Below are 14,888 nucleotides of genomic sequence, written 5' to 3'. Positions count from 1 at the left end.
TAGTATGTCAATGAAAGAATAACTGTAAATTCAGATACGCGAGGTTAAGCTAAAAAGAATGATACCAAGCAACGCAAGGGAAAAAATTATTTAAAACAATTTGAAGGTGAAATACAAATGTAAATCAAAAGTACATAAAAATGTGAATTCACATGTTTTATGTCACTGAAATTTTTAATTATGTGGGCTACAGAAAATAATTAAGTGATAGACTATATTTGTATGAAACGTGTATACTTACTGCATTTGAATCATTTTACCCATATGTAACACTTGCATGTGTGTTTTTCAAAAAAGGCTTTGATTTTGCCACCCTATTTGATTTCCATGCTACCATCATGCCACCCCCAGAAAATTTCTCTAGATCCGCCCCTGGTTGAACGCTTTGGATACAAAATTAGAGCGACAAAGCTGACGTAGTTTGGACATGTGCAGAGAAGAGGTAGTGGATATACTGGACAGAGGATTTTGAATATTGAGCTGCCAGGCAGGAACAAAAGAGAAAGACCTCAGAAGAGGTTTGTGGATGTAGTGAAGGACAACTTGCAGAAGTTTGGCGTGACAGGTGAGATGGAAAAGGTGAGATTTAGCAGATGATCTACTGTGGTGGCCCCAAAAGGGAGTATCTGAAAGAAAGAAAGAAAGAAAGAAAGAAAGAAAGAAAGAAAGAAAGAAAGGAAAAAGAAGGAGTACAGCAGCACTTTTCATGTAATAAATCTATAATAGGACACAAGGGTTCACACATTAGTCTCCTTTGTGTTCTTATTCCTCCCTGTGCCACCCCATTAATAAAAAAAACTACAACAAAAAACCTAGAAACGCCCGTGATATAAAGTAATATTTTTTCTAACGTCTTCCATGGATTAGAATATGATCTTTTAAAAATTACAGTAATCGTAGCATTTATACCACGTATGTAAATATTACAGTTATTGTAACCTGCTGGAAGAGTACAATCTGTTTGAATAATGTCGACATTATTAAAAACTAAAAAGTAAATGTTAGGTTTTTAGGTTATTTGTTTAATGTTCTTAGCGTCCACATTTTATTACTAACATAGATTTTATCCACACTTTTCTACTTTTACAGCACAATTTAACCTACAGCACCTGTATCCTTATGTTCTACTGAAAATATTCGTACAAATGTGAAGTACCTCTCAACAACAATGGGTCAATGCAATAAAACAGAAAATATAAATATTAATTCCGATCTTTGATTTGCTATTGATTTTTCATTGAATAAATAGTCAGACGGAATATATTTGGGTTCGTAGGGTTTATATTGTGAATTCTTGAGTACATTTTGTGAATGACAGAGCTCTGGCTGCTGTGTGCTCGTCTGGTTATGATGAATGCAGATGGACTCGATTTCCCGCAAAATCGTGGAAAGCGAGAGCGCGTTGTCTGACGTTACTGAAGCGAGTAGCCAATCAAAGTTCTGCATTGGCACCGCTCATCTCCTATTGGCTGACAACTGACCAGTGCTCTGTTGTTCAGTACAAATTGAAGGGATACCGCATTGAGAACAAGTTATAGATAGAATATCAATAATCGGGTCCAATATACCCAGAACTACTGGTAGTATTTCGGACGGATGAATGCAGAACAGCTTCGAGTGTCCGGAGGTTTGTTTTGAAGTAAACTATGCTAGCATTGCTAGCTAACTAGCCAGCGTCTTGTCGCCTCCTCTTCACAGGTTTCTGCTGTTGAGTCTGCCAGGCTTGTGCTAGAGGCAGCGAGGCCAGCAAATTAATGCCATCAGCCAGGGTACGTTACTTTTTTTTATATACCCCATATTTGCCACTTTACAAATTTTGGAAGCTTTGTTAACGGCGGTTTGATTAACCGAATAAATAGTGCGGTAAAAGGCAGGCTAGCGTGTTAGCGCTGTGCTTCTAGCCGTTAGCTCGCGTGCTAATGCTAGTGTTTTGCTAAGCTAACTTGTTGTGTTTCCCGCACCTATGCCTTAATCTTTTTTCTTCTAACGTGTGGTGTTGTCTCACTCCGCAGAACTCAGGTCATATTATGAGCGGGGCCAGTTGCAAAGCTAACGGCGCCGTCTACCCTGCCTCATCAGCAATGATGAACTCTGTAAAAAAGCCCAAGATGGAGCAGATTCAGGCCGACCATGAGCTGTTCCTACAGGCCTTTGAAAGTGAGACTTCACTACTTGTTACATTATAGTACAAGTTTACGGTTTGGGTTCACGAGAGACTTTCCTGTGCTTTGCGTGATTGTTCCGCTACTCTGATCATTTTTACTGTGATTTATTGTGGGGTTTTTTTTTAGTTGCCTTTTTGACTGTCTGGCATTTGGTTTAATTCCAAATGGAGTCCTAAATATTGTTTTTAACTTAACGTAATGACTACTGTAGTAAGGTAACAATTATCAGACTGAAATCAGGCTAAAACACACGCCCAATACTTTTTTCTCTTTTTTTGGGGGGGGGGTCATGTCAAATTAGTCACCACATACCAGAAGAAGTGTTGGCATGTGAGAAATGCACTACATAGATGGGTTTTTCAGATCAAGTCTGTATGAGAGGGGTGTGATACTGTCTAAAACAAGACTTGTTGTATTTCTAGAACCAACTCAGATATACAGATTTCTACGCACAAGGAATTTGATTGCAGTAAGTGAATACTCTACACATTTGTATCTTAATTTAACTGCTTTAAACTGCTGATGGAAAATGACTGATATCCGCCCACCCTCTTTTTTTTCTTAGCCCATATTTTTGCACAGGACACTCACCTTCATGTCTCACAGAAATGGTCGAACAAATGCCAGAAGGTATGGAGTCTGGAGAAACAGGAATCCTTCTTTTTTTTTTTTTTTTTTTCTTTTTTTTTTTTTTTTGTCATAACGATGCACTGTCATAGTTGGTTAAAGATGATTTGTTCCTAACGATGTTTGTGAACAAACGTTCTCTGACTTCTTTCCAGGAAAACATTCAAAGTGGATGATATGTTGCAGACAGTGGTGAAGATGAAGGGGGAGCAGGATTCTCCAAGGTAACACAGCTTTACAAGTGTTGCATCTGTTTTCTGTATTTTGTATTGAACAAAGCTAATAACAGTTGTAGCACTTGATATGACCTAGTTTCACCTGTGCATTTTTTTTATTTTTTATTTTAGCTTGTCCTCACATCTACAGTTAACATTCACTGGGTTCTTCCATAAGGATGGTAAGCACATGTTAATCTTCACCAAGTACCTGTGTTTTGTGTATTTCCCTATGAAAGAAATGACTCAAATGCTTAGGTGTGTCAGAAATTTCTATAATATTCAGCTGTTTGAAATTTGGTTTTGCTTTGACACATGTTAAACAACCACATTGATAGAAATGACAAAAGTAGTCACACTTTTTTTTTTTTTTGTGCCAACATACTGCTATGCAGTCTTACAGTTGCATGTAGGATAACATTAATTGATGTTAAGAGATATGTCTGTGAAGGTTCTCAGTCCAAGGTCAACCATTTGACCCTAGAACTGAAGAAGCTTCTCGGATGAGAGGTGAAACGTCTTCAAGCAACTTAAAGAAGTCCAGACGCTTTTCTTTCCAAGCTCCTTAGATGTTAAGAGATGCTTCTTATGTATATAAGAAAGAAGAAGAATATACAGTTGTTTGTGATTGACACAAACTCTTCTTGTTTCCCTCTAGAAAAGCCATCTCAGAATTCAGAAAATGAACAAAATTCTGTGTCCTTAGAGGTGCTACTTGTCAAAGTCTGCCATAAAAAACGCAAGGTAAAGTAAAACACTGGGTCTGTCACTTTTGGCAACATGTCAATGCATCTGCCGTTGCTCACTCGTGGTTGTTTTTGTATTTCAGGATGTCAGCTGCCCGATAAAGCAAGTGCCTACAGGTAAAAAGCAGGTGCCTTTGAATCCCGACAGTAACCAAACCAAGCCCGGCTCCTACCCTTCCTTACTGGTTCCCAGCAATGAATTTGAGCCCAGCAACAGCCACATGGTGAAGTCCTACTCGCTTCTGTTCAGGGTATCACACACAGGGAGAAGGGATGCCAGTGGTCTAGTGAATGGAGAGGCCAATGAAAACATTGGTAGGAATCCCACAGTAAAACCTTTTCATGCTCTGTTTTTGACTGTGCACCATTTAGATGAATAATTTAACAGTGCAGTTTGTTGGGAGAGTAGCATAAGGGATTGAATATTCTTTCTGTGAGCATGTCATCTGAAAATGATACCAGCTGTAACTGAAATAGTTGCTGGCTAGATATTACATTCTTGGTCTCAGTTTTTGTTTGTTTGTTTGTTTGTTTGTTTGTTTATTTATTTATTTATTTATTTATTTATTTATTTTTAAACATGAAGATGTAACAGATACTCCTAATAGAAAGAAGCGAAGTTCATCCCATAGGGATGAAGGACAGACCACAGAGACCTATGTTGCACAGATGACCGTCTTTGATAAGAATAGGTAAGGATTTGTACTTTCTTTCCTTTTTAAGTTCTAAATATGTCCCTCTTCCAGTCGCTTTTGCCTGTACTCCTCAAAACATGCACTGCTTTGTCCACAGGAGACTGCAGCTGCTGGATGGGGAGTATGAGGTGTCAATGCAAGGGATGGACGACAGCCCTGTGAGCAAGAAGCGAGCCACATGGGAAACCATTCTTGATGGGAAGGTAGGCTGGCTGGATTCGGTCTCTGAAAGGAAGGTGTAATTGTGTTTGTCATATTGAACTTGAATGCTAATTTCCTTCTTGTCCACCTCACTGCTTCACTGACCATGACTGTCCCACAGAGACTGCCACCATTTGAGACATTTTCTCAGGGACCCACATTGCAGTTCACGCTGCGTTGGACAGGTGATGGCAGTGGAAAGTCCACTGCTCCTGTGGCTAAACCCCTCTCTACGCGCAACTCGGATAGCTCCAGCCCTATGGAGACCAGAACCAGCAACCACCGAACTGCCCTCATGAGTAAGTACAAAAACAATTCACGGTAGCTTGAACTTAGAAATTTAGAGCAATGAAATGACGTGGAAAAATTCTATCAGTGTGATGCTATCGGTTTTTTCAAAATCCCTGGATTACATTTTATCTTATATTACATTCAAGAGGAGGACCAGAAAATGTCCACAGATGACAAGAGAAGGCCAGATCTTCTAATTAATTAAAAGCACTGCAAAAGGGTTCAGACAAAACACCAAATAAAGAGATTTCCTGAACAGATTCTCTGACAAACCCGAGTGGGTCATGCTTTTGGATTATTCGCCCACTATGATGTTGGTGTGGGATGATCTATTTGTAACTGAATCTGGCAAAAGGCGCTGTGTAAATAGCTGTTGAGTCCCTTTCAGACATGCTTTTCATCCCATAAATGTGCAGGCACCTCTGCACGTCACCATCATGTTGGAACAATCCCGTCAATCCTTCTGTAAAAGGCACAATGTTGCTACTTAATTATTTATTTATTTTTTGGGGGAGTATTTTATATGTATCAGTATTTGGCATAATGCTTCCAAATGAGCAAAAAGCAGTTATGAGTCACTGCCTGACGTCTCATCATTAGTAACTGTGTGTGGACTGACATGTGTGCATACACACAGTTATGAGTTGGTCCTATTAATTATCTCTAAAAGCTCGGGTTGTTTTGATATGGTGAGTGCTAGCCATCTGTTTGGATGTAACATTATTTACATTGACTCCAGTGCTAACTGATATACTTTACTTACTAATGTTACCATTTTGCAGTGGTGCTCCTCAGCCAAAGTGTCCCCTAGCATTAGTCAGAGCCCCTAATGGCTCAATTTATTTAATGCTAAGATAGTGTAACCATGTCATAAATGATCTGTTTGCATTTAGGTTGGTTTTGGAACAGGGGACCAGAGGTCTCTGCTGTGAAGCTGGATTTTGGCTTATCTCAGCAACTTGAGGGTTAACCTTGGGTTTTCAGTACTACAAAGGTGGATTACTTCTTACGGGAGTAGCTCGCCATGGTAACTTATGCTGCGTATATAACCTGTCCTGGAGCAGGTTATGTTCCAGATTAGAGGAACAGGTATGAAATCGCTGACTATTGAGCAATAATTATTTTATTTTTTTCTGGAACATGGCAACACCTTTCTTGGAAGATCTCTCGGACTTCTGCGCACAGAGTAGGAGTGTCTAAAGTCTTTGTTTTGCGAATGAATGTCAGTATTCAATATGGGTTCTTATATGCAACTAAATATAACTAACGATATAGTTAAAGGAACGCTTGACCTGCCTAGTGAGGGGGTGGGTTAGTATCTCTCTCATCTCTTTCACCTTAAGCACTTGTGATTGTTTCTCTGTGGCTTAACCTTTCATCTGCACATCAAGTTTTAAATCCTGTCACTTATGCTCTCCATTTCAGAAATGTAAGCACTCATCCTCCTTTATTTGCTCATTAGGTGTGCTTCTACTCTTGTGGTGGAAAGGAAACTCTTTTTGTGCTCTGTGTTGTAACAAAGGTGAAATTCTTCAGTGACCGTGTGTTTTTAATGTCATCAGGTCATTACATAAACATGTAGGTGAAGCTACAACAATGCTGCGTATTCCATGTCTGAAATGGGCTTTATCAACAGGTGTATTTGCACTTAGATTGTGTATCTTTTGTTACTGGGCGGGGAGGGGGGGAAATGCAATTTCTCCTTCTCAAAGAAGCCCTTCAGTGTGTTTACAAAAAAAGTCCACATAATTTGTTATTTGGTGACTCTCCAAGAATTAACTTCTCCATCTGTTCCTGTCAGCAGTGAAAGAGTCAGTCAGCACAGACATTCAGACGAAGAAAGAGCAGGTCCCATGTGAGCCGCGACAGAAGCTACGTATATTTTATCAGGTACACCACACAACAGTAAGGAATACATTTGAGCCTGGCACACTTATTATAAGAACCATTTGTTTAGGTTGATAAAAATGTGCAGTGTCTTTGTGGTATTTTTTTTTTTTTTTTTTTTTTTTTTTTGGAGCTGTTTTAGAATTACTGTCATGTTTTGACCCCCCCCCCCTCCCCCTCCCCCCTTTTTTTGTAATCATTAGTGGTGCAACGGATCAAAAAATCTCACGGTTCGGATTACAGATCAACCGTGATCCGTTGCACCACTAGTAATCATTCACCTTTTTAAAACTTAATGTAGCGGCAATACTAAGTGCAATAATCCTTTCTGTCATCGTTGTATTTTTACTCAGGTGTATATAGTATTTGTATTCTATTTTTATCTTATTGTATATTTATTTTATTTTATTCTACTGTATATAGTATTTTATTCTATTCTGTACAGTTGTGTACTGTATTTATTCTTATTGTATTCTAATTTTTGCCTCATAACTTTTGCACTGTCCACTTCCTGCTGTGACAAAACAAATTTCCCACGTGTGGGACTAATAAAGGTTATCTTATCTTATTTTTAGCTTTTGGGTGCTTGCCCTTAGTGTGTCATAAGTGACAGTAACTCTGATTTTTATGACCCTGCTTTACATCTGCTGTAGGTTCACCATCTCTGGTTTATCTTGTAGTAAATCAATGGTTTGTTCTTCCTCAGTTTCTGTACAACAATAATACGCGGCAGCAGACGGAGGCGAGAGATGATCTTCACTGTCCCTGGTGTACCCTGAACTGCAGCAAACTCTACAGTCTGCTCAAACACCTCAAACTCTCCCACTCCCGCTTTATCTTCAACTATGTGGTAAGAAATAAGTGTGTGTGTGGCTGGGCAAGTCATGAGTCTTCACAAGACATCATGGGATCTCACACAGTCTTAAAGTTCAAAGATGCTGTGTGTGTGTGTGTGTGGGGGGGGGGGTGTAATCTGCAAGCTGTATCTTAAAACACTTGTATAAACTATACACTTGTGTTATGTGTTTTCAGTCTTGTCAGTTAAAGAGTGCAAGGAGACTGGGATTATTCTAATTGTCGTTATTCCTGATTTTTCCTCAAATATTTAATCTGTTATCTAATCACATCATTTGCTCCATATTAAATATTAACCATTGAATGATTGTTTTACCAGTTGAATGGTTGATATAGTTCTTATTTGTTTCTTAATCTGCAGCCTCACCCTAAAGGAGCAAGGATAGACGTTTCCATCAACGAGTGCTATGACGGCTCATACGTTGGCAACCCTCAGGACATCCACAGCCAGCCAGGTTTTGCTTTTAGCCGCAACGGCCCAGTCAAGAGGACCGCTGTGACTCACGTACTGGTTTCCAGGTAGACACACGACCTTCAGTCAGAGTTAACAGAACTGACTCATTTTCCTCTTTGTTTGTCTGTTAATGAAGGGGTAATGAGCTGAATTAACGTTAATGACGTGATCATGCACACTAACCATGGTTTAAACAGACTTGGAGCAAAAGTCTGAGGAACTTGGCAGGAAGGCAACTCTAAACGGATTAGCTCTGATATGTTCTTATACTAATGTATCTGGTAGAAATGAGTTTGGTTGATAATAGTCTGGAAAGCCGAGATGTAATTGTCTGATGAAAGCATACACCGACAATAGCGTGAAGAGTTTTTACTTGATTCCTTTGAGGGGAGTATCTTCATATTTATCATAAACCTTTACTTTAAAAGTCACAAACCTTAACACGTAAAACTTCATACGCAAATTATGGCAAAAAATCCGGACAAGTGTATAAAAACCCCCTATAAATTTATATCCTAGTTTTAACAACTGAGCAAATGTTTATTTTGGTGAGGATGCAAGGTTACGTACATTTTATTAAAGGTTACCTCAATTCCACCTCAAACTGGGGATGCTTTGAAAATATTATTTCATATGTACGACAGTAAAATTATATATTTCTGAAATGTCAGCCTACACAGTGTTAAATACAAAATGAATTTTCTTCTTCTCTTGCTAGGCCCAAAAGGACCAAACCAAGTCTTTCAGAGTTCCTGGAGTCTGAGGACGGAGAGTTGGAGCAGCAGAGGACCTATGTCAGTGGACATAACCGCCTTTATTTCCACAGTGATAGCTGCATGCCCCTGCGGCCTCAGGAAATGGATGTAGACAGCGAGGATGAAAGGGATCCAGAGTGGCTCAGGGAGAAAACTGCCACGGTGAGAAACCAGTGCTCATAAAGTCATTTTTACCCAGTAAAAGGCTGATTGTCATCAACTTCAGTAAAGGAGAAATGATTCACCAATGAAATAAATCCAAAGAAAAGTTGTGATTGTGTCCTTGAATTTCCCAGACCCCCACAATTGGGATGAGAGGGAAACATTAAAAAAAAAAAAAAAAAACCTGAGAAATGGCAAAACAAAGATTTCAGAGTTACCATAGCAACAGAGTGAGAAATCATTTGGGTCGGGCCGGTCACCCATAAATAACTTGGAGGTGCTCAGGGCAGAAAAACTGCTGCCAACACTGAACACCTCTTCAGCTTGTTCTTCAACTGATACACAACATGTGTCACTTCATTATTGATCTCACCGAACCCTGTAGAACAAAGTCTGTTAGTTACACTTCTGACAGGAGTGACAGAAAACCTGTGAGATTAGCCCCTGATGAGTTTTCATTACTGCTTACTCACAATTGTCACAAATCTAGAGGATCATCATTTAGCCTGGAGAAATAGTTTGCTGCTTTATAAGAAAGCCCTCCGCAAAGCCAGAACATCTTACTATTCATCACTGATTGAAGAAAATAAGAACAACCCTAGGTTTCTCTTCAGCTCTGTAGCCAGGCTGACAAAAAGTCAGAGCTCTTTTGAGCCAACCATCCCTTTAACGTTAACTAGTAATGACTTCATGAACTTCTTCACAAATAAAATTTTTATCATTAGAGAAAAAAATTACCAATAATCATCCCACAGATGTAATATTATCTACAGTTACTCTTAGTACCATTGATATTAAGTTAGACTCTTTTTCTCCAATTGATCTTTCTGAGTTAACTTCAATAATTACTTCCTCCAAACCATCAACGTGTCTTTTAGACCCCATTCCTACAAAACTGCTCAAAGAAGTCCTGCCATTAATTAATTCTTCGATCTTAAATATGATCAACCTATCTCTAACAATCGGCTATGTACCACAGGCCTTCAAGCTGGCTGTAGTTAAACCTTTACTCAAAAAGCCATCTCTAGACCCAGCAGTCTTAGCTAATTATAGGCCAATCTCCAACCTTCCTTTCATATCAAAAATCCTTGAAAGAGTAGTTGTCAAACAGCTAACAGATCATCTGCAGAGGAATGGTTTATTTGAAGAGTTTCAGTCAGGTTTCAGAGCTCAGCACAGCACAGAAAGAGCTTTAGTGAAGGTTACAAATGATCTTCTTATGGCCTCTGACAGTGGACTCATCTCTGTGCTTGTCCTGCTAGACCTCAGTGCAGCGTTCGATACTGTTGACCATAATATCCTATTAGAGCGATTAGAACATGCTGTAGGTATTACAAGTACTGCGCTGCAGTGGTTTGTATCATATCTATCTAATAGACTCCAATTCGTGCATGTAAATGGAGAGTCCTCTTCACACACTGAGGTTAATTATGGAGTTCCACAGGGTTCAGTGCTAGGACCAATTCTGTTTACATTATACATGCTTCCCTTAGGCAGTATCATTAGAAGACATAGCATACATTTTCACTGCTATGCAGATGACACCCAGCTCTATCTGTCCATGAAGCCAGATAACACACACCAATTAGTTAAACTGCAGGAATGTCTTAAAGACATAAAGACCTGGATGGCCGCTAACTTTCTGCTTCTTAATTCAGATAAAACTGAGGTTATTGTACTCGGCCCTGAAAATCTTAGAAATATGGTATCTAATCAGATTCTTACTCTGGATGGCATTACCTTGGCCTCCAGTAACGCGGTGAGGAACCTTGGAGTCATTTTTGACCAGGACATGTCCTTCAACGCGCACATTAAACAAATATGTAAGACTGCTTTCTTCCATTTGCGCAACATCTCTAAAATTAGAAATATCCTGTCTCAGAGTGACGCTGAAAAACTAGTTCATGCATTTATTACTTCCAGGCTGGACTACTGTAATTCATTATTATCAGGATGTCCAAAAAACTCACTGAAAAGCCTTCAGTTAATCCAAAATGCTGCAGCAAGAGTCCTGACAGGGACTAGAAAGAGAGAGCATATTTCTCCTGTTTTGGCTTCCCTTCATTGGCTTCCTGTTAAATCCAGAATTGAATTCAAAATCCTGCTCCTCACATACAAGGTCTTAAATAATCAGGCCCCATCTTATCTTAATGACCTTGTAGTACCATATCACCCTATTAGAGCGCTCCGCTCTCGCTCTGCAGGCCTACTTGTTGTTCCTAGAGTATTTAAAAGTAGAATGGGAGGGAGAGCCTTCAGTTTTCAGGCCCCTCTTCTGTGGAACCAGCTTCCAGTTTGGATTCGGGAGACAGACACTATCTCTACTTTTAAGATTAGGCTTAAAACTTTCCTTTTTTCTAAAGCATATAGTTAGGGCTGGACCAGGTGACCCTGAATCCTCCCTTTGTTATGCTGCAATAGATGTAGGCTGCCGGGGGATTCCCATGATGCATTGAGTTTTTCCTTTCCAGTCACCTTTCTCACTCACTATGTATTAATAGACCTCTCTGCATTGAATCATATCTGTTATTAACCTCTGTCTCTCTTCCACAGCATGTCTTTTATCCTGTCTTCCTTCTCTCACCCCAACCGGTCGCAGCAGATGGCCGCCCCTCCCTGAGCCTGGTTCTGCCGGAGGTTTCTTCCTGTTAAAAGGGAGTTTTTCCTTCCCACTGTCGCCAAAGTGCTTGCTCATAGGGGGTCATATGATTGTTGGGTTTTTCTCTGTATCTATGAAGCGCCTTGAGGCGACTTTTGTTGTGATTTGGCGCTATATAAATAAAATTGAATTGAATTGAAATTGTAATGATGTAAAACTCGACACACATTACACTGTTTTACTGTTACATTTGGCTTATATGGCAAGTTGTTCATATTGGAGTGTATCTTAATTGAGTATCATTTATTTATTTTCTTTAATTACTATAGCAACTGGATGAGTTCACGGACGTTAATGAAGGAGAGAAGGAGGTGATGAAGCTGTGGAACCTGCACGTCATGAAGCATGGGTATGCTGAATATATCAGTTTGAAGCAGAGATTTTGCAGGATGCTTATAACGGTGTAGCTAGTTTATATTCAACTGTGTCAGGGTTTTTTTTTTTTTTTGTTGTTTTTTTTTCTCAACTGGGTGAGGGGAAAACATATTGGACTTTATTTATTTACTTTATTTTATTTCTTAACTTTTTGCTCTGGGAAACTTTTTGCAAATAATAAATGGGATTAAACAGGATGTCGTCACAGACAATTCCAAACAAATCAGAAAAAAAAATCCTCAAGAATATGCTCAATTTAATAAACCACCCAGCAGTTATATTGTAGTTTTTACATATTTTGGTCACAGTGTGGAGCCTCTAAAACCTGCATTCTTTCAGTAGCCAGCAGGTGGCGACACATTTAGTTGTAAAAGAGTCAGATCATAGATGTCTGTGAGAAACATGTCTCCATTATGAGTGTGTCAAAAAGCCTTGAATTTGATTGTCAGTTTCCAGTCTGTTTTTTGTTTTTAAGGCACATAAGGTTCTTTGTACATTATGTTAAAAGTGGTCCCAGAGTAAAATCAGTAATGCAGGGTATCCTCTAGGGCAGGGCAGCCTTTGGTTGACATGTAGCTACCACACACACACTCATGAAATCTGGTTCCAAAACATCAGTGCTGGAGCTGCTGAGCTCAACGCTTCTAATGGTAGTCCGCAAATTAATGAGTGACTTCAAAGTAGCTGATGGTGTTTTTACAGCCTCTGACTGTAGAAATGCTAGACTCGTATAATTTGATTATTCCCCCCTTCAGCTTCATTGCAGACAACCAGATGAATCAGGCCATCATGCTTTTCGTGGAGGACCGCGGCGCTCACATCATCCGGCGCAACCTCTGCCGCAACTTCCTCTTGCACCTAGTCAGCATGCACGACTTCAACCTGGTAAGCACATCCACCATCGATCGTGCGATGGCCCGACTGCGGCAGATACAAGAAGAGCTGCCGGAAGTTGAGCTGGACCAGCAGGATCAGAATCCAGCAGGAGCCTGTAATGGAAATGCCATCACCCCAAGTGGGGGACAGCAGGGCAAGAGGACAAAAAGCGCTCTAACAGACTGATGTAAAGCTGGCTGGAGGGAACTATGATTGTTGTATTTTTCTGTATTTTTCTTCCCCCCTCCCCTGCTCCCTTAAATGGACTTTACCGACATTTTGGTGCTTAGATAGGTGGGAGAACTGAGCAGCAGATGAACTGACTGGACACAGATCAGTATACAAGGTAAACAAGTTTTCGGAACTTGAACTGAACCAAATATGAACAATATAAAAGTGAATTGCCCACTTCTACACAAACCAGGAATTTGTGGACTGAATGATGCAAGTTGAACCTACTTAATATGCATTTTGTAGGAGCCATTGAATTATCCTTGTGTCACTGAGAGTAAACGAATGGAGTGTCTTTTACTGTGGCACGACTGCCTTCGGTATGATAGACAGCTACAGTTAAAACTGTACTGGTAACATTGTCACTGTTTATTTGTACACGTACACAATAACCTTGATTAAAAATGTATCCTTTTTAGATGGTTATTTTAGCACTTGGTGTTTGTATTTAGAAGGCTTACCTTGAAATTGTCATTTGGAAAGGGGGAAAAAAATGTGATCATGCTGCGTCAGCACTTGAATGCAGCTTTTTCATGATCATCTGTGGAGGGCTGGATTCGCTGCTATGGATGACATTTCAAATGAAGGGCGATACAGTAAAAGGATTGTGGGGTTTCCTGACAAGGTTGTCAGTGTTGTACTGTAAGCATGGATCCTGGACTACAGAATAAAGTAAGATTTCAGTCCAGGCTAAAAAAACAAAACAAAACCGAAATTACATTTCATCATGTTTGACATTGATGATAGTGCAAGGAAAGCCAAGGAAGTCAAGTTTTCTGAGTATTTTGTTTGTGGACAACCAGCAGCACATCACACCGTGTGCCGTGCAAAGCATCAGAGAAATCAATGTCGGCTGTTTTCTGTTGTAGGCACCTGCAGTTTGTTTGTTTTTTCCTTCCCCCTACTTCAAGCTCTGAGAACATTGGAGACACATTAATTGAATTTTATATTTTTAAACGTGGGTTACGAGTAGCTGACAGAAATGTGTATAGTGTAATCACATCAAATGTTTAGCTGTGCCCCGTTTAGCTGTGCCCCGTTTCGCATCTAGTAAAGAACAGGTTGCAGTTGTCATTTCAAAGCAATATGGTGTTGTTTGGAGGATTTTTCAGGTCCAACTAAGTTGTTCTTTTAGTTTCAGTTGATGCCAAAGGGGAATGTTTTCATCATTCTCTTAGTTCTGTAAAAAAAACAAATTTAAAGTATGTATAATTTTCTTCTTTTGAGGGAAAAAAAGAAGCAGTAGTTGTGTTTAGTAGTGTGCACATAAATTGGTGAACATCACCATTCAGTTTCATCAGAATTCCCTTGTGGACAACCAGATTAACAGTATATTTCTCCCTCTGCCCTCCGTTATCCGTGGAGGCTTTCTGTGTCCATGTGGAAAACAAAAACGTTGTTGTCAAAACACCCTGTGGAAAATTGTGGCATATACACTCTGGATAAGGGGATTTTTATATTTAAAGAAATAAAACATTTGTCCTTATCCATTCCTGTACTGTTTTTAGATGTACTGGCTGCAGGACTGACTGACTGACTACCCTTCCACAATTCACAAGAATCACTACTGCTGCTCGAATATTGTACGGATTTTAGTGAAACCTGTGCACAGTGAACACATCTAATAGGCCTTCAATCAAATTGTAGTCAAGATCACTTTAGTTTGTGCATTACAGCCAATTAATGACAAAACT

General features: G+C 39.6%; 1 protein-coding gene across 3 annotated transcripts; it reads left to right on the top strand.

The window, feature by feature from the left end:
* The first annotated feature begins 1,457 nt into the window (after nt 1-1,457).
* On the top strand, nt 1,458-13,620 carry suz12b (SUZ12 polycomb repressive complex 2 subunit b). Of its 3 annotated transcripts, none has more exons than XM_082535313.1 (17): nt 1,458-1,769; nt 2,013-2,157; nt 2,588-2,634; nt 2,731-2,795; nt 2,948-3,016; nt 3,140-3,189; nt 3,666-3,751; nt 3,837-4,068; nt 4,340-4,445; nt 4,546-4,651; nt 4,771-4,948; nt 6,745-6,830; nt 7,534-7,677; nt 8,044-8,201; nt 8,855-9,053; nt 11,982-12,061; nt 12,843-13,620. In XM_082535313.1, the coding sequence occupies exons 1-17, from the start codon at nt 1,755-1,757 to the stop codon at nt 13,147-13,149; spliced, it is 2,073 nt and encodes a 690-aa protein (XP_082391439.1). In that variant the 5' UTR covers nt 1,458-1,754; the 3' UTR covers nt 13,150-13,620. The 3 variants fall into 3 exon arrangements, with proteins under 3 accessions (XP_082391439.1, XP_082391440.1, XP_082391438.1); XM_082535312.1 differs by having other exon boundaries at nt 1,459-1,769; nt 6,742-6,830; XM_082535314.1 differs by lacking the exons at nt 11,982-12,061; nt 12,843-13,620 and adding an exon at nt 11,607-11,974 and having other exon boundaries at nt 6,742-6,830.
* The last annotated feature ends 1,268 nt before the right edge of the window (nt 13,621-14,888 follow it).

The sequence above is a fragment of the Aulonocara stuartgranti genome, assembly GCF_965226115.1.
Source record: "Aulonocara stuartgranti genome assembly, chromosome: 6".
In the NCBI taxonomy this organism is placed as follows: domain Eukaryota; kingdom Metazoa; phylum Chordata; class Actinopteri; order Cichliformes; family Cichlidae; genus Aulonocara; species Aulonocara stuartgranti.
The sequence above is the reverse complement of the archived record's forward strand: the minus strand, read 5'-3'. Positions and strand labels throughout refer to the sequence as shown.